This window comes from Anastrepha obliqua, chromosome 5 (assembly GCF_027943255.1).
Source record: "Anastrepha obliqua isolate idAnaObli1 chromosome 5, idAnaObli1_1.0, whole genome shotgun sequence".
In the NCBI taxonomy this organism is placed as follows: domain Eukaryota; kingdom Metazoa; phylum Arthropoda; class Insecta; order Diptera; family Tephritidae; genus Anastrepha; species Anastrepha obliqua.
Genome location: NC_072896.1, coordinates 124,697,916 through 124,718,944, shown reverse-complemented (window position 1 = coordinate 124,718,944; position 21,029 = coordinate 124,697,916). Strand labels below are relative to the sequence as shown.

At 35.1% G+C, this 21,029-nt stretch overlaps 1 protein-coding gene across 1 annotated transcript in view; it reads right to left on the bottom strand.

The window, feature by feature from the left end:
* LOC129247876 (T-box protein H15-like) overlaps window positions 1-20,614 on the bottom strand; it is a 40,550-nt gene extending 19,936 nt beyond the window's left edge. The window contains exons 1-3 of the mRNA XM_054887237.1: window positions 20,148-20,614; window positions 6,621-6,982; window positions 6,422-6,552 (exon numbers count right to left, since the gene is read on the bottom strand). Coding sequence (XP_054743212.1) covers window positions 6,422-6,552; window positions 6,621-6,982; window positions 20,148-20,595 — 941 coding nt within the window. The 5' untranslated portion in view covers window positions 20,596-20,614. The remainder of the gene's footprint in view (window positions 1-6,421; window positions 6,553-6,620; window positions 6,983-20,147) is intronic.
* Window positions 20,615-21,029: the final 415 nt, after the last annotated feature.

Genomic DNA, 21,029 nt, shown 5'->3' with positions numbered 1-21,029 from the left:
TCTTTAGGAAAAACCTGGGGTTGCAGTTTTATAGCCCATTTGGAAATAAGAAAGTGCAACTTTCAAATCGTTCCAAAATCAAGTTGATTTTTGACAATTTTTTCTTCGCTGACTTTATCCGATGTGCATTTGCTCGACATAAAAAAATTTCGCGATTGCAAAAAAAAGTATCAGAACCCAGCTTTTTAAAAACTTTTTTAATTTCGTATAACATTTTTGTTGAACTATATGAACAAAATGTAAAACGTTTAATGAAAAACAAATAGAATTTCTCTAAGAACTCTCACTAAAATTTAAGAAATTTATATAAAAATTTGTCGTGTGTTTTTAAATTTTTTACAGGGTTTCAAACTTGAATTTATATAGTTTTTATTGTAGTAGGAACTAAATTTTTATAAACAAAATATAAAACATAATGAAACGCAAATAGAATTCTTCAAAAAACGCTGGGTAAAATTTTAAAATTTCAATGACAATTTTAGATTTTTTTTTTCATTTTATAAAAAATTTAAAACTCGGATTTATAGGGGTTTTTTGTATTGTGAATTGTATTTTTTTAGAAAATATAAAACATTTAATGAAAAACAAATAGAATTTTTCGAAAAACGCTGAGTAAAAATTTTAAAATTTTATTAAACAATTTTTGGTTTAAATTTTTTACAAAAATTCAAACTCGGATTTTTTAAGAGGGTTTTGTAGTCTGAATTATATTTTTTTCAAAAACAGAAAACATTTAATGAAAAACAAATACAATTTTTCTAAAAGCTCTGAGTGAAAGCTTAGAAATTAAAAAAAAAAAGTTTTGAGTTTGTTTATATTTTGCACAAAATTTAAAACTTGGATTTATATGGTGAACTATATTTTTAGAAAAATATACAAAATATTTAATTAAAAACAAATTAAATTTTTCTAAAAATTCTGACTAAAAATTAAGAAATTTTTATAAATATTTGTGGGTTTTTTAATTTTGTACAAAGTTTCAAACTTCGATTTATAAGGTTTTTGTTGTGGCATAAATTATATTTTTATAAAAAAATATAAAACATGTAATGAAAAACATGTTTTACAAATTTTTACGAACATTTCTAGAATTTTTTTTAATCTCATAAGAAGTTTGGGACTTGCTTTTATATAGTTTTTATTGTATGAACGATTTTTATATATAGCAAAAAATACTAAACATTTCATAAAAACCAAATAGAGTTTTTCTAAAACTTCTGACGAAAATTTTGAAATTTTCATAAAAACTTTTACAGTTCTCTTAAATTTCGGAGAAAAATTCAAACTTGGATTGACAAACAAATATAATAAAAAAAATACAGAAAAACAAATAAATATAGGGTGTTTTTTTTAGAGGTTAGGTTTTCGAGATGAAATAAAACGTATATAATTTAATGTTATGGCCAAGAATTTAGCTTTATTATAAAGATAAGGGTTTGCCATTATGTTTTAAAAATGATTTCGAGCAAGTGGCCGCTGCGGCTGGCTCGAATAAATTCCAGCCGAGAGGCCCAATTTTCGACCACTTTTTACAGCAATTGGGGCCGTATGTCAGCAATAACGCGCCAAATATTCTCTTCCAAGACGTCAATCGTCTCGGGCTTATCTGCGTAGACAAGCGACTTCACATAGCCCCACAAGAAATAGTCCAGCGGTGTTATATCGCACGATCTTGGAGGCCACGCCACAGGTCCACGGCGCGAGATAATGCGCTCACCAAAAGTTTCCTTCAATAAATCGATTGTTGCGTTGGCTGTATGGCATGTAGCGCCGTCTTGTTGGAACCAAAGGTCGTCCACATCAACATCGTCCAATTCAGGCACGAAAAAGTCATTAATCATGGCTCTATAGCGCTCTCCATTGACTGTAACATTATGGCCGGCTTCATTTTTAAAGAAATATGGACCAATGATTCCCTCTGCCCATAGAGCACACCAAACACTGACTTTTTGAGGATGTAACGGCGTCTCAGCAATGGCTTGTGGAATATGTTCACTCCAAATCCGACAATTTTGCTTATTGACATACCCATTCAACCAAAAGTGAGCTTCATCGCTGAACAAAAACCATTATTTTCGAACCGCGCGAACCGAACCATTATTTTCATAATAAATTTGCACGATTTGCAAACGTTGTTCAGGTGTAAGTCTATTCATTATGAAATGGCAAACCAAACTGAGCATAAATCAAGTGACAGCTGTCAAAAAGACATCTACGAAAAAAGTAGTGCCAACTTGAAAACCTAACCTCTAAAAAACACCTTTTACTTAAGGCATTGCAACACACCGCGCTGCTATTATTGCGAACACAAGTGTATGTATGTTTGTGTTTGTACGATTATTCTGCTTTTGAAACGCAACGAAGTGTTGCCTCTTTGTAAATTTTGCAATCTTCCAAGTCATACATTTACACTGGCAGTTGTGAGAAATTTTCCCTACGCATGCGTATTTGCATGTCAGAGGCTCATAGAAAACCATCAGACAAGCATTACGTGGCAGCAACTAGCATTTAGCAGCATGTAAGCCAGTGTACAACGAATTACCGAAGCGCCTAGTAAGTGTAGCAGGGGGGAGGCGCGCATAGCACCAGTAGCAGCAATATACAGTGAGGCTGTTTTTTACTTTGTGGGACCAAATACTTTGTTCATGGGTTAAGGGGTAACACCACTGTAGAAATTTCAAAAAATTGATTTTTTTTATAAGCTTAAAAAATTCTTTGAACCTTTTAAAATACAGAACAAAAAGTTTTATACGTTACCGAAGTTTATTTCATAAATATTTTAAGCTTTTAACCAAGCGTTAGTGACTGCTACCTAACGACTTCTCCAAATTTCCAAACTTTAAACGCGTTTTTCTCAAAACACGTTTTCTGAAATTGGCACGCAGCATAACTCAAACAATTTTAAATATTTTTAATCAGGTTTTTCACTACGTCTGTATAATAACCTTCTTAAGAGAAGAGCGTAGGGGATTTTCGATGGATGAATTTAAACGATTGTTATAATTATTTAAGTGCCGTTTTTTTAGTCCAAAATAGGGTTTTTCCTTCAAATGCTTGCTAATTCCACAAAAATAAATATTTTTTAAATCCCCTACGTGTTTCTCTAGCTATTCTTATCTAGATTAAGAAAAAAAATGTTTCTTTGTTCCAGATTAAAATTTGCACCCTCTGTGCTGCGTGCCGCGGAGCTCCTTCAAGAGAAACCACATTACAAACATGTCTGCAATGCCACCATTTTGTAAAATTTTTCGATCAAACTTTGTAGTTTTGTATTTTAGTATATAAGTAATAACTTCCCAAATCAGAGTGTTTGTTTTCCCTTTCCTTCTATACAAAAAAATTCTTTAAAAATCGTGTTTATTTTACGCGTGTACAGTGGTGTTATCCCTTAAGCAAAAAAAAGGCGAAAAAATGAGGTAATATTAGTCAAAATTTGATCTCTTAGTGTTCCGGATCGTCGGATGCAGTATCTCAAAAAACAACAAAAAAAATTCAGGTGAGTTTTACCATCTCTTTACCACTTGAACTTTTAGATAGAAATATAATCTGGAGAGGTCTAAGAAGATCACCTAAAAACTAGAAGTTCTCTTAAATAGAAAATAATGTAAAAACATTTGATTTATTTAGTTTCCAATTTGCAAGGATGAGGTCTTATGCCTTTAATTTTTCCTTTTCTCTTTCTCTTTCCTATTCAATTCTTATTTTCTGTTTTATACATAAATTTTTTTTAATAACTAGTTCAGTATTCTGCCACACTGTGCGAATTGAAACTAAAATCTGTTTGGAAACGCTTTAACCCAGCTTCTAAAACCAACTACTTCTGAACCGATTTGTGAACTGGAATCGCCATAAATGATTTATTGGTTTTCCCCAATTATTCTAAAAGCCAATGCATTGAAAATATTTTTTTAAGCGTCAATGCAACTAAGTACCTCTTTGCCGAACGCTTGCATTGAAATACTAATGAATAGTGCAAAAAATGCAAAAATACAAAAACAAATACATTCTACAATAATAATAAACGAAGTGCTGACATAGATTCATATCTTCAAAGCGGAGGTGGCGAAAATACGACGGAGGAGAGGCCTAACAAGCTGAGTGCCGGCAAGCAAACAACGAGCAGGCAGTCAACCAGTTTGCACTTGGCATGTGTGACGAAAGCGCACCCACATTTTGGCCAAGAACGTAGGGGTAAAATTGCCGAGCGGCAAAACAAAGCAGTTAATGAGTGACCCGTTGAGCGCTGTGACAACAAGTCGACTTTGCTTCAGGCCACAACAGACACACATACATACATACATATGTACATTTGTATGTGGTGCCTGGCGCGTCACTCTGGTAGGCAGGCATAGTTTTGCAACTGAGCTGAGTGCGCATTGGCGGCATTGTCGGTGTCCTTTTCATAATTACAGAGCAAAGGATATTTGTGCAAACGGAAATAACAACGCCAACGACACGTTCGCCATCAACAACAACATTCGTCGGCCGCATGCGACAACTATGAAAAATGTTCTACTTATTTGCAACATGCAACGCGTGTCTGGTTGTTCGGAAATGCAATTGCACTGTTTGTTTGAGTGAGTTTGTGTATATGTATTTGTGTGTATGTATGTATGTATGCTTAGTTATGTACTGAACATACTATTTGAATAAAGAAAAATCCACATGAATTTGTGTGACATAGATTTACCTTTATTTATTTAATTTAACTTTTTTTAATGTCTTTTTTTTTTATGTGCAATAAAACTTGTGAAAAAACCAGAGATTCCAACTTGCCCGCCTTACTTTCTTTTCGATACAAGCAACTGTTCTACCGCAAAATATCCCTTTTTTGACAGTTCGAAATGAGTAATTAATATAAATATGTTTTATTTCTAATTCACAAGCATAAGTTGCATGGGTTAGGTTACAATTTGCTCGCTTATCTATTACATTTTTCAGATGAAGCCCCTATCTATTTACTAATCACAGTTTCCTAATGTGAAAAAGAGACTCGGCGGTAAATAATTTCGGTCGAAAGAAGAGGTAGACGGCTACTTTAGTCAAATATATTTGTGTATGACCAACAGTCGGTGTGTGCGTATTCGAAGCCCGTTGCAGACATGAAGCGTCAAATGAGAAGCTAAGTTTTTCCTAATGGCGTTCACCCCTCAACAGGCAATGCCAAATCTCCGAGTGCGCTCTGATATGAGGAAAATGCTTCATAAAAACCAGCTGCTATTCGGAGTGATTATAAAACTGTAAGACGCAAGACACACACCACAAATTGTGAAAGAAGTTCGGCCAAATATTTTGCTAGGATATACGTGCTAATTACACTGGACAACTCTTTTTACACCCTGGAAATAACATGGCAATAAACTGTATCCTTGAATTTGAAAATGACCGAAATTCGACTCCGGCGTCGACCTCACTTACAAAAGCTCTGCTCGGTCGTCAAGAGCAAAACATTGCAAAATTCGTGATTCCTGCTGCAACACAAAGTGTAGCTGAGTAACCTGCAACATTGATATATCCACATTCAGAACAACTGGGCATTCATAAATTGCGGTCGCCGCAGCCGAATGGGTTGGTGCATTGATTACCATTCGGAATTCACAGAGACAACGTTGGTTCGAATCTCAGGAATCACCAAAATGAAGAAAACTTGTTTTTCTAATAGCGGTCGCCCCTCGGCAGGCAATGGCAAACCTCCGAGTGTATTTCTGCCATGAAATAGCTCCTCATAAAAATATCTGCCGTTCGGAGTCGGCTTGAAACTGTAGGCCCCTCCATTTATCCCTATTTCCATTAATTTTGCTACCACAACTGCTGACAAATGAGCTGGTGCGGTGCGTTGTTGAGATGGACGAGGAAAATCTGTCACCTTCCTCGATTCAAACGAATGCCAAACTCAAAGAAATAGACCGATCTGGCTGAATCTTGGCATGTGTGCTTCCAAGAGATACTACTAACAAAACATAGCCTCGGTATGCGCCAGTAGTGCTATCTCTCTGACTTTGAACAAACTTTTCAAACGAACCTCGTATTGAGAGAGAGATTTCTTGATGGTAAAAAACTGGTCCAATATATCAAATATCGAAATAGTTCATCAAGCCCGTCATTTGTTCAACATGTGGAGGAAATATTAAGGTTAACTACTTATGTAACTACAATAGGTACTTCAGATAAGTCGGCACTGGCCTAAAACTCCACTTAATCTTTATTCATACAAAATACTGTACCCATGAGCAAGCTTTCAGGCTGAAGGTCATAGTATTTAGTGCCTAGTTTTTAAGTTTATCTACAGAATTTATTTTATAAATAAACTGTTAATAATAATAATAAAAATCATCATTTTTAGAGAAGTATATAAAAGGATAAAATGTATGTTTGCTTCTGCAGCACAGGGTGCTTCGTTTGCACTATGCTATTAACTCACCTCCCCGTCTTCGTTATGATCATCTCGGTGCCCAATTCATGGAATTTATCCCACAACTCTTTCGTCTCCAGGTGACACTGCACCGGCAGCAACTCATCACAATTACACGAGCCAACAATTTTCGGCGCTGACTGTTAACAAAATAAAATACAATTAATCGCGTTTGTGCCCCTTGGGTATAGAAGTGGGCTTTGCTGACTTTGCGTTTTACCTGCGCTGGCTCTGGCGACAGGCGATCCTCATCATGGGCTGTGGGGCTGTTGGGGCTGCGTGGGGAAGTGCGCCCTCGACTGCTGCTGCGGCTCATGTGCTGCTGATCACCAGCGCCACTACCATTGCCACCATTGGAGTTGATATTATTGCTGGTACTGTGATGCTGATGACTGTGGTGGTGATGCTTATGGAGTTTTTGGTGCATCTGTGACTGTTGTTGCTGTTGCAGTTGGTGCCGGTGATGGGCACGCATTGGACGCGCCGAGGTCGATTCGGAGTCGCTGCAATCGACCACATCCACATCGACATCATCATCCGGGTCGGGGTAACGTTCCACGGAAACGGGGCCTGTAGGAATTTTAGGAATTATGAGAAAGTGGATGATTAGAGGCATGACTAATACATAAATGTTTTTTAATGCCTAAATTGATTTTGCTAATTCTTACTGACTTAGAATAATTATGAAAGCAGATTTAAACCGCGTAGAGCGAATGGAATTTGAAAGGTAGGAATCCTACTCAAAGCGCACTTCCCGCGCAACACTCCAAACTGCAGCTTCTGCTTGCGTTGTCGTACATTGTAAAGCAGCTACGCGCAGTTCGAGTGACAAACAGAACGGCCCCTCTGTTATCGCAATTATTTATGTATATAGACACACACACACACCTACACACATTTGAAGGTAGGCATTTCTGTACTGCAACCCGAGTGCGCTCACTGCCGCTAATGAGACACAATTTTGCACACACACACAGCCACGTTCAGTTAATTTGGCGACCGCTATGACAGCAACATGGGCATAGATGTCTACATACGGCAAGCGAGCGAACCAGTGCCCGTGCAACATGCCCGCAATGTGTAATAGACGCGACGTAGATGCATATTTCAGATATGAAATTCAATTATTTGTTTTATGAAATTATTTTATGCAAATGACTCGGCCAATTGACTCTGCCGCAATTTGCAACAACATTCACACACACACATGTATATACATATATACATAGGAGTACACTCATTCATACAATTGCACGGTGTGGTCTGTGCCACATTGTGTGAGTGTGCGTGGGTTGTTTGAATTTATTTTCTGCATTTATGCTTATAAATAATTTAGGTAATTTGCACAATAAATGCGTATTTTTATATGCAATTCTTGACACTGATTTTATTGAAAATGTGCTGCCACAATTAACAGCTCATCGAACTCTGTTCATTTTCATCATTCATTCATTATTAAGATTAAATAATTTTTGATATTTGTAATTTTTTGCATTTGCGGGATATATTAAATCTATGAGCTTTGACATCAACGCGATTTAGGAGATTTATTTCTGCGATTACAATTTGGATCATTTACTTAGGTTAGGTTAGGTTAGGCAGCCGCTTCGCACATAGAGACAACGATGCCACTTATACCACGAAATGGGTCCGTTGTGAGCCGCGGGGGCTAGGCTACATTTCCCTCGCCATATTAAACCATCCTGAGCTTTTGAAAAAGCGTAAAAGGTTGTTTATACCTAAAGTGTATAGATTATTTATATTCGTTGAGAAGTAGGATTTTAAAAATCGGTTCCTGCTTCTGGCTAGAGCTGGGCATATGCAAAAAAGGTGTGGAATTGTTTCCAACTCCTCATCATTTCTGCAGTTACGACAGAAATCACGCGTGTAAACGCCTAATCTCCTTGCAAGATTTCCTATGAGACAATGCCCTGTGAGGGCCCCTACTAAGGTCCTGATTTGAAGTATACACAGTTTTATAATACTCTTGGACAGACGTAAGTTTAGCCTTGACCATGTTTGCCTAGCAATTTCACTGGTGTTAAGGCTAATCCATCTTTGATTTGCAGAACTGATTAGTGGCTCCTTAATGAGAAGCTTACGAGTATAAGTTGCGAGAGGTATCTCCATGAAATTACTTATGTCTAGCATACAGGTACCTTCTCTTGCAAGTTGGTCTGTCCTACAGTTCCCTGGTATATCTCTGTGGCCTGGAACCCAGCATAAGATTATACGATATTGCTTTACTTAGTTCATGAATTTGCTCATTACGAAATTTTTTTGAAATTATTTCAAAAAATCGGCATACTCCCTTTGTATGTAAAAAAAAAATTTTAAGACTTTGAGCGAAGTCCGTCCATATAACTAATTCGCTTTTGAAGTTATGAAACACGTGGTCTAGGCACACAAATTTAATCATTTTTAAGATTAAGTTAATATTTTATTTGGACCTGCCTAAGCAACTCATAGCCTCCGAAACTACTTTTCCAAATCGTTGGTCGTCTGCAATAACGTCAGAGCTCAAAATTTCATGCATTTATTTATATATATAGCGTACTAGTTAGTGCGCCAAGTGGAGAAAAATCCAGCATCAAGCGCTCCAAAGTTAACTGAAATGGCCAAAAAGGATTTAGGTAAGACTTGCCATCCAGAAACTGTTCGAAGAGTACTGAGGGGAACAAATTTAAATGGCAGAATGGCCCTACTAAACCTTTCGTAAGTGGAAAGAATAGAAGTAAGAGCATTTCGGAGGATCGTACTTCTTGCAGACGAGGTAAAAACAAATTTATTTGGACCAGATGAGAGACCTTTTATACACTGCTGGTCTTAGGTTAGACGCACCATCGTTTTTTTAAACAAAATCAATTATTTATTATCATGCTTGTTCTAATTGTCCAAAATGCTTTTCTTATCAAAGTGCAAATCTTGTTCGAAAAAAAAATGCTGACAGCTAGTTGATTTGCGAAAAAATAACTGTACATTCGGAGATTATAGAAATTTTTATGGCAATCACACGTGTTTTCGGTTGGTCATTGAATTAGACGCAGCTTAAATTTCTTCGTATTGCGTGGACAAGTGTAAACTTTCGTATTGAAAAAATATCAAAAATAAAGAAATAAAGTGTTTTCGAGCTACATTTGAAGAGAAAAATGGGAAAGGCTGCTGTTATGAGCTTATTGGAACGTCAAAAAGTAGACTTTCTTCACTCGCAAGGACTGTCCAATCGGAACATTGCCAAACAAATAAATCGCAGCTCCAGAACTGTTGACAGATATTTGAAGGATCCAGAGGCATATGGAAATAACTTCAAAGGGGGAAAAAGGCGCTATCAAAACGAGCAATACGCCAAATTGTTGGAATTGCTTCGAATTCGACTAAATCTGCTGCTAAGATCAAGGAATTGGCCGGAGTAAAAGCAAGCCTATCAACTGCTCAGCGTACGATCAGATATGCAGAACACCTGAAGCGTCTAAAAATCAAGAAAAAACCCCCTTTGAATGCAATACGCAAAGAAAACCGGCTTCAATTCGCGAAAGAATGCATTATCTCGATTTGCGGAAAGATGAGCTATATTTAAGTCGCCACCATAGCCGAGAAGGGGGAATACTCGTAATGGTGTGGGGTGCTATCACGTTTTATGGAACAATTGACTTGATTTTTATCGATCAAAAGATGAACGGCGATCGCTTCAAAACATTGTTGGAGTCCGTATTTCCAAAATTAAAAGATCTCTTTGAACCAATTCCTTGGATTTTTCAACAAGACAATGCTCCTATTCATAACTCTCGAGTAGTAAAATCTTTTATTTCGAGTCAAAACGTTAATATCATGACCTGGCCTCCATATTCTCCAGATCTTAACGTAATTGAAAATGTTTGGGGCTGGCTAACACGGAAGGTATACGAAGGAGGAAAGCAATACGAACATAAGGAAACATTAACTGCAGATATTAAACGTGCTTGGAGCGAGATTTCCTTGAACTGCATAGATTCCTTGTATCATTCTATGAAGGACCGGATTTATGAAGTTATTACTAACAATGGAGGCAGTACTCATTACTGAAATTATTTTTTTTTTTATTTCAAATAAATGAAATAGTAATTTAAGTTAAAATCCAAATACTTTTCTTATAAAAATTAAAAAAACCAAATTGCGTCTATTCTAATGACCAAGAAAAATTCGCCTTATTTTGAGTAGCTTTAAGAAAATGTTTGAATAACACAATTTTGTTAAATATGTATAATCATTTGAATATTATATTTAAAGTATCATTAAATAAGAAATGTTTTTGCATATCAACTTCTTTTCTATCGTCCTTTAATAAATATGAAGCAAAGTTGTATGCAACTAAACGTGCGTCTAACCTGAGACCAGCAGTGTATAGCACGAAGCCAATACGGAGCTCAAACCCCAAAATTTGCGACCTACTATAAAACACGGCGGTGTCAACGTTATGGGTTGGGCACGCATGTCTTCAAATGGAGTAGGAAATTTGACCTTTATCGAAAAAAAGAAAAACAATGCACAAATATGTTTATTTAAAACTCCTGCAAGAAAATTTGGTTCAAAGCGCTAGAAAATTACAAATTAAAGATGGCTTTCGCTCCTATCAAGACAACGACAATAAACAAAAGTCATAAATAATACAAACAAGGTTGATATATAAAAATCCACACATTGTTGAAACTCCTGCACAATCACCGGATTTGAACGTCATCGAAAATTTGTGGCCAATCTAGAAGACAAATATTTAGGGTTTTTTACTAACAGGTGTTATTTTAATATTCAAAGAAAAATGCTATTTTTTAACATAAATGATCGGATGTTTATTTCATTATAAAGAGGAAGGTATGCCGTTAATAGTGGAAAATAACATCAGGTAAATGACCACCACGACCTTTCATGAAAATTTCCATAACCGAATTGCAAAGTGGCTGCCCTATGTCCTGGATAGCCTCACGAATTCCATCTTTGAGGTCTTGAATCAACCCCGAGCTGTTGGCGTAGACCTCCCCCCAGACCCCAATACTTGAAGAGTGAAACCAAATCAGTACAGAAGACACAAAAAAATTGGTTAACTCCATGACACGTAGACCTCAATAATTGATAATACAGAATACCCAATAAAGTACTAAAAATCTTAAAATTTTACAAATTAGAATTAAATAGTTGCCCTTTTTTAACTGTATGATTTAAGCATGAACTCTATGGATGTTTTTTCGTTTTTTTTTTTGCATTGCAATGAAATGAGAGGCTATTTTTTTGTATTTATTTTATATTGAGAAATAAAATAAAACAAAATAAATAAAATATTTGCATACTCTTTTTTTCTACAATATTTTTGCGAAATACTGTGAAATATAGAACGCTTTGCAAAAGTCGTATCTGTATCAAATAAGGTGCGAGTGACTGTATCTGTTTCCCGTGTAACTCAGAGTTTTCAAATAAATCGCTTGGATGCTAAATATCTTTATTTGGAATAATCAATTCAAACCAATACTGAAGTAAACTGCTGAGTGCTCAAAGAAAAAAGTAGCAAAAAATTAAAAGAAAATTGTGTAAAGAGCTTTTGAGTATTTCGCTGTGGATCCACTTATTTTTATTCAAATTAATGTTGCCTTTGCTTTAAGTCGAAGTGTAGCCAAAAAATAAGTGAAAAATAAATTAAATTACCGAAAATAAATTATATCCAGTTTATAATGGCGTTACGAAAAATTTAATATGTCCATTATTTATAAAGCTCATTTTTATTTATATAGCCAACCCAATTTTTAAAGACCAGTTGACAGTTAACTCTCTTTGCCTCACGACTAACTCAAACAACCGAATTATTCGCTTGCATGCATTAACACAGTTATTTTAGCAAACATTTGGGATGAGCTGGTGCCAATGCAGACCGATTGATCGAAATTTCATGAGGGTTCTAGGCTCTAGTCAAAATCGACCCAAAAAAAACGTATTATTTTGTATTGCTTTATTTTCATCCTTATGGTCTTAAAAATGTGTAGGCAAAAGTATATTTCCATATATAATTGATTTTATGAAACACCTTTTTTCCGCTTCAACGACTACACCGATTTCGACGTTTGTCGACTCAAATTAAAGCTTATTCAATTTAGGGGGCCTTTAGGAAACGTTTTTTGTCAACAACAAATATTTTTTTAAATATAGGCAAATAAATGCCACAAAAGTTTAAAAAAAATACGTATAAATACTCTAAAAAAAAAACAAATCATGAAATTACGCACATTTTCGGGTCTTTGGACTAGAACCTCCCCTTAATGAAATTTCGGGCTTTATGTTTCGAAAAAGGCATAAAAAAAAAAACAATTGATTCTGAAACTTTCAAACAAGTGTTTTAAAATTTATTGGAAGGGATTTAAAATACCTATATAGCCTTATTTGTTCGTGTGTAGATGATTACCGGGAAAGCCGTCTTAGATACTAAGGGCATTATGATTTCGATCATTTCTGATTAATTTGGTTACATGAAATCATGTTTCGTTTTCGAGATGTTCGGCTTTAAAGGTTATTTAAAAAAATATAAACTTTTTTATGTCAATTTTTAAGAAATGCTAGTTTACGGATCCGATTATTTCCTCTTTTTAGTTAAAACGTGTGCCAACTAATAAAAATCATGAATAAAATTTCAATCAAACCTTGATAATAATGGCTGCTTGGAAAACTGTTAAATTTTTGATTTTCACCAAGTGGTTCCTACTTCACATCATAAGAAAAAAGTTTGTACGAAAACGGTTCTGCAAATTATATAAAAAAGTAATATGACCTAAAAACAGTATATTGCCTCCTCTGATGTACCTCAAGGTAGTATTTTATGACCTTTGTTATAAAAACACGATATCTGTTCGTTGTTTCCCTTTGCTAATTTTCTTCTCTATGCTGATGATCTAAAAGTGTACGCTGAAATAAGAAATTCTAGTAATTCAAGTGTTCTACAGTCTGAGCTGATTAATTTATTTTCCTGGTGCCTTTGAATAAAATCACATTTTCTAAACTGGAAAACCCCCTTAAAACATCTTATCATGTTAATTGTACATATTTTGCTTCACCTGATGTGACTAAAGATTTAGGGGTTTTCTTTGATCTTAAGCTCAATTTCATGCCGTTTCCAGTTCACTTACTATGTTCGTTTTTGTAAGTCATCACTCTTCGCACTCCACTGGTCAATATGCTCTATTATTCTTAGAAGAATTAACTACTTGACTTCATTCTCATAATTTAGGAGGGTGAGGGGAATCTTCGATGGCAAAACTGCAGAAAAACAGATAATATTTTTTGAGAATGAAATAAAAGAAGAACAAGAAACACTGGATGCAATGCTAGTTTGCACTAACACATTCGAAATTATATTGGTTGTTCTGATATTTCCCAGCAGTTTGAGAATTTGCAATTTCTGATTTTTTTAAAATAAATAATAAATTTTTAGTGTCAGGGCAGCTGATAGCCGTATTTTTATGCTGTCTTACTGAAAAAAGTGTCCAATAAGCAAATCAGCTGCTTACTAATCCGCGTAACAACTCTCTGTTACACCGCAATTTTAATCAGAACTAACTGCGCCGATTACCCCGATTAATGCTGCCGTCTGTCTAGGCTATTATGCTGAAAACAGTGAACGACGTACGCAGTCCCTTACTGCACAAAAACTCATCCCTTGAGAACAACTGCGTTCTTTTTGTTACATATTTACACAATACATCGGTTTGTGTGTGTATGTGTTTGGTTGTATCTACACAATGTTGCCATTGATATATTTGCTTACACACTTTTTCACACATCCGCGTTATCAGTTACAATTTTTCATTGTTTGATAAAACAAAAAAAAAAACATTATTCAACAGTGCTTTTAAATTATTTTTATAAAAAATATAATTTTTCTTAGTTTATTTTGTAAATGATTTCGAAATGTCCTACTTGGCAACACTGTGTGGCGAGAGAGCAATCAGCTGACAGGGTTCTACGGGAATTTTTAAAAATCCTGAGATAAAATCTACGATACTACGATATGGAAGGAAGGAATTTTTCATTTACATGGGGTTCTCATTAGTTTGATCGTAACAGCTGATCGTTAATGGCAAAATTTACTGCCCGCCCTTCTAGAAAGAATACACTTTAATCTTCCTTGCAGAAAGCTTCGTCATTTTAAGATTCTTCGCACTGGCTTTAGTAGGTCATTATATAGGCTAAAGCGCCACTCGTTGGAACGCTGTCTGACTTTAATTACCTCTCAAGATTTTGGATTTGAACAGTTGAATAAATGAATAAATACATTATAATGCCCTTAAGTATCTAGAAAGTCTTGATCAGTTACCCTGCGTACATACATAAGCAGATATGTAGATATTTATGCGTCGGAAATTGCAGGTGTATTCTTAAAATTTTGAAATAAGCTGTGAAGTCGTCCTTTATATTTCATCAAACATAACTGATTGTAGCAAAAGTATTTATTATTATAAACCAGAGAGTTTTAGACAAATGTGTATTTATAAAAAACATGTTTAGCGTCGGCTTCCAAATCTTCGAACCCGAAATTTTATTTTCACATATCCAGAAAATCACATCGCATCTTCATTTTGCGTAATGCCAGCAACCAGTCGGTTATTTGCATAGTTTGCTGATGGCTAAATCCACACGTAATTTTAGAAAGTTGCCGCCACCTTTCAGCCCTTTATCCCACTCATTTCCACAACTTATTTCATTGGGGTGCCACCATTGGATAATTAATTCGAGCAAAGAAAAAATTTTAAATATTCATTTTTGGTTGTGGATCGCTTTGATGTATTGTGTGTTACAACTCATTGCCGCACAAATTATGACCTTTACGACTTTATTCGCGCCACATTTATAATTTTTCTCACTACATATTATATTTTAAATTTAAAACTACAGAATGTGAAATTATACATTAAGCACACACTTGGACGTGTGTATGTGTGTTTGTGCACTGTGCAGATTTATTGGTCAACTTTGTCAGTTCTCAACACTACTACAACAATGACAACAAAATGTTTTAAAAATTTGCATTTCCAACTGAAGTGAACAACTGGCGAGTACGCACGCACACACACACACATCTTTAGTCATTAAAATGATTTCTTCGAAAAGCTCAAAATGATTCGTTTCCTCTTCCTTTCAACGATGTTGAAGTGTGAAAAACATTTATTTGCATGCGCTGTCGGCTGTCTCAGCTGTCTCGTCTGTCTCAACGCTTGGCGGCTGAGTGCCTCTTGGCTACTACTGGCAACAAGCGTTTGGGTCGTGGCATTTCTAGGCGTTTTTCTGTTAATATTCATAAGTAAATTCATACATAAACATGTGAGCCTGCAAATCTACTCGTACTCGTATGCAAATACGCTTGTGGTAATATTTATATTTGCTTAGATTAAATTTATCTATGCGCGTGAAACTCTTCATGATTTGCCTGACTGATTCGAAAATGTGTGAATATTTGCATAAAATGATAAATAGTGAGTTTAAAAAATCGTTGCATATACATTTTAAAGGTTTCTTATGCAAAATTGCCTCTAGCCATAATTTGCCAATTGACAGATTAACACTTTTAGATATAAGAAATTCGTATGTCGAAACTTTAAGAGACGCGTTTGAGGAACGGGGAGGTGTAGAGTGTGCTGCGCGAAGACTAACTAAGCGGCGTAGGAGGCAAGCTGGCTATTGCTGCACTAATGCATGCAATGGTGTGTAAAATTAGGAAGAAAAATACTATTCAAAAATAATGAAAATTATGGTATTTTAGTTTTTGTTGACTAATTTTTACTTCAATAAATAAATTAAAAATAAATAAAATTGATTTCAACCCGTTCTAAATTTAACTGGCATCAGTAAGATCAAAGCTTTAGTGATTTAAAACATCACGAAAAGTAAATTTGAGTCCCAAAATAAAGTATTCAGTATTGTGCTTATTTTCCACTTAAAATTAAAGAAAAGAAGCATAAAGATTTTATAAATTTCTCACAATAAAAGTCGTTTATCACCAAAACAAAAAACAAAATTAAATAAAAAGAATGAAATAAAAAAAATTATTTTCAAAAGCAAATACGTTTGACTCTCTGCATTGATCATTGAATATATATATCTATACATACATATATTTCTCGGATTATAATGCATTCGTACTGAAAATGTGGAATATGACGATTAGAATTTTCAATTCCATTTTTTATTTTAATTTTATTATTTCTAAATTATTTTTAAACATGAGTTCAAATTTCGATTTATGCTTCATAAACGAGAAAATGCGAATTCAATGCCAAAATTTTAATTTAGTATAAGGAGGCTTGTTGGGAAATTGGTTTTTAATAAATCGCTAGAATTAGGCGTTTTTAGGGATGCATGGAAAGTCACGTCCATCCCACCTTAATTCAAGTCTGGTAATAAAAATAATGTTGCTAATTACAAGCCCATTTCCAAACTATCTACGAAATCGATTCGTCCGATTATATTATCAAACAATCGTTGTATTACGCTGGAAAAGATTACATATCCAACAACCAGTGTGGTTTCATGGCTGGCAGGCCAACTGTCACTAATCTGGCTGTGTCTGCATTCAAGGTAATAGTTTGGTCAAATACTAATTTTTCATAGTAGCACAAAAAAAAATGTTGTATACTATTTGATGTCAATAATAATATACTATAAAATCAAAACGATCGCATTTTATTTTCTTAAAAAAAAATTCTTAAAAACTATCTATAAAAAATAAGTATTTGACCAGACTACTACCTCAATGACAGTCTCCAAGTCGATAAAGTCCGTATACTTTTCTAAGACTTTTGATTGCATAGTTTCCGGATTCACTTCATTTTTTTGTTTAATGGGTACAGTCGTTCCTTTCTTGCCGTAGGTGTGTAACTGTTGTTGATAATATTTCTTCTTGCCTCCCTCAGGGCGGTATTTTAGGTCCATTATCTGTATTCAATGTTTTCAATTTGCGAAATTTCTTTCATATGCAGGCGATTTAAAAAATTGTAAATAATTTATAATAAAATACTTAAATACTTTAAAATTAAGTATTTAATAAATTTTTAAGTAAATTTAAAATATTTTAAAATTTTTAAATAAATTTCAAGTCTTTCCGATTCATGTTAGCTCCAGTCAGATCTTATTGGCAGCGCGCCTTGGTGTGATAAAAATTGCCTACACCTAAATTTTAGGAAATGCTTTCAGGCATGCTTTTTCATTTTTGATTCAAAATTCGTATTTCTAAATCATTTAAGGCGGCCGCCGTAGGCAAATGGGTTGGTGCGCGAGTACCATTCGAAATTCACTGAGGTTCTCTCTCAGTAAAACACCAAAATGAAGAAAAAGTTTTTTCTAATAGCGGTCGCCCTTCGGCAGTTAATGGCAAACCTCCGAGTGTATTTCTGCCATGCAAAAGCTCCTCATAAAAATATCTGCCGTTCGGAGTCGGCTTGAAACTGTAGGTCCCTCCATTTGTGGAATAACATCAAGACGCACACCACAAATAGGAGGAGCAGCTCAGCCAAATACTCCAAAACGGGGTATAAGGAATACCGATCTGCAAAACGATCTGTCGGTGCAAAAGGTTGCGGCCATTATAACTGTCTTTGCTACAAGCATGAAAAAAGGCTGGAAGAGCACATAAGCACGAAAGTTCAGCTCTTAGAGAAGAAGTACACAAGAAGACTACCAAGAACCAAGCCTCGAGACTTAGTGGTTGAAGTTGTGTTGTAAAATTTTAATTGTTTGTGTGCTATCAATTAATTATACCGAAAAATATTACTCGTTAGCTTTACTAGGTGTAATACTATGTAGCATTTCAGCTATTTTTTGTTACGTTCCTATAAAAAATAAAAAAGTAAAGGGTCTTTCAAAAAAAGCGCCTTGATGTTATTGTAAAATAAAAATTTTTATTCTTTCAGTTTTCACTATTTTTATTCAAAATACGGCTCTTAACAATTTTATGTGAAAAATGGCATTATTTAAATGCCACCTTCGGCTGTCATACGAGAATTAAAATTTTCAGGCACACGCTCACATATTATCGCATTGAGTTAAGCAACCTCGATCCGAATGTTGTGCTTCAACTCTGTAATAGTGGTTGGCTTATTCACACAGACTTTATTTTTCAAAAACCCCACAAAATGTGGTCTAGTGAAGTTAGATGGCATGCATTAAGTAGCCAGTTTATGTGACCATTGCGTGAAATTAATTGACTTGCAAAGCTTTTAGTGCTGTGTGAGTTGTGGTCCCAGTTGTCTATTATAAGATAAAGATTTCTTTATCATATTTCTTTAAGTTTAGGCCACAAAAAATCTTCAATGAGTGGTTTATAGTAATGTCCATTGACGTTAACAGCTCTTATGTTTTATGTTCCAAGAAGAACGGACCACCACCATTCCACCAGCTCAAAAACTACAACAAATATTGTATTTTAGCGGAAATAATCATTTTCTGAAATTACTCGATGGTTTTCTTCGTCCCAGATGTGGTAATTTTGATCCCTTACAAGCCCCTACAATGTGAAATGAGCTACAGTATGAATTGAACTTCATCACTAAAGCTGAGTTTGCGTTAAAAATTTTAGAGGATTGCAAAAAGTCGATTGTGAATGCCTAATCAGCAGCTCTTTGCACTACATCAGCAGTATTCTCAACAGAACGTACCGTTTTTGGTCTGCTAGTCCTTTTTCTATCCTCGACAGAATAAGTTTCATTTTTTTTGGACGATTATTTCCACCAAAAACAACTAACGAATTTTGCGATATGTTGTTTTTAAAGATCGACCATTTTCACAGTAAGTTTCAATAATTTCAACGCGTTGTTCTATCGTATAAAATTCTACATCTGTCTACTGGACAAATTTCAAAGACGGCATAAAAAAGGTACCGTAACGTATCATAAAGGTACTCCTCACCTCATTAAGATTCGACTTAGATGTTATTGAGATCGGATCAAAATCACGCCCGTTCGTCCCTTAGCTGCTAGAAACTATAACTCTCTTTGCCTACGAGTTTTTTTTCTAGCGGTTAAATAAATTAAAATTTTGCTAAAATGTGCGCGTGTATAAAAAGTTCGGTTAGCACCGAATTTAGCTTTTCTACTTGAATCTATCAAACAGTACCTCAAAAAGGAAGTCAAGGAAGTAGAAGTTCACATCTTCGCTGGAAGGGCCCAGAGCTGCAGAACCTGACAGCGCTCGGGATTTCAAACTGGCACCAGCGAACGCAGAATAGAAACAGCTGACGCTATTTTGGATTCGACCAAAACCTACGCACGGCTGTAGCGCCACCTTAGTAAGTTGCTTGATGCTTTTGTTGTTAAAAAAACATATTTTGCTTTATAAATGATTAGTTTTTAAACCCACAAGTTTATATAAACCTTCAAATATTTAAATATTGTTCAGATGAAAGGGTCCTTAAAGGGGTTTACTTTCTCTAAAATCCTCACTTTCTCTTCTATCTCCTTTCTTTAAGCCTTAACTGCAGCTATATTCTTATAAGAAATAACCACAGGTGTTACCTTTCTAGGGAATTTCATATCTCGCGCATTTCTAACCCTCCATACATACGTAACTACTCCATGCATTTACATATGCAACTGGGCCTATTCCTTTCTACGGTTTACTTATTTTTGCTAGTAAAGAATTATCGCTGTGAAATGCATTTACATAAGCAATAAAGTCACATACATACACAAATAAGTATATTTGCGAACGATAAGTACATCTCATTACTCACTCAAACTCCTTTCGGATGGTTCGCGGCTCGAGGCATTTGCGCCTCGCGCCATTATCGCAGCGATTGAGAAATCCGTGGCGCTAACACAGGAATTACTGTTGTTGGTATTTGTAGTTGTTCTTGTTGCTACGCGAGTTTGTTTAAGCAACAAAGTGGCGGCTGCAGCGGCTGCGGCCACAGCGACGGCGGCGGTGGTGGGCGTTTCTGTTGTTGTCGCGAATGTCGGGAGCTGCTGAGTCACGTTGGCGGGTGGATAATTCAGATTTTTCTTATCGTTATAGTTGTAGCAGTGGTTGTTATTGTTATTGTTGAAAATTTGTATTTCCTGTTGACTATGTTGCAGTTGCTGGTGCTGCTGCTGCTTCTCCTGCTGAAGTTGGCTTTGTGGCGATGTTGCTGATGCTGTTTGTTGTTGTTGTAACTGAGTTGGTATGTTGCTCAAAAGCATTTTCTCGTATTGCTGACGATTTGATAGCAATTTTCACTCTTCAATAATTCGTTTGTAAAGAAATTTTGAAAATTTTTGAAGAACATAAAATTTGAATTTTTATTTTTTAGTAATAAATAAAGTTTAGAAAATGTTTGGTTGTATTAAGCATAAATTCCAAAAACGAAAGCACCAAGCATAACATTTTTTATTATCATTGTGAACATCTGTGTGTATTTATTATAAGTTTTTATATTTGTGTTTATTTTCAATTTTTGATATTCATTTGGTTTCCGCCTAAATTGAAGACCCACACTTTAGCAATTTTTTTCGCTCCCGTTAAATTTTATAAACTCAAATTTCTGTTTAAAATCGAACTTTAACAACTTGTATTTTTTTATTTATTTATTTTTTTGTTAGATATCTCTGAACCAGCCGTTTCGCGTATGAACTTC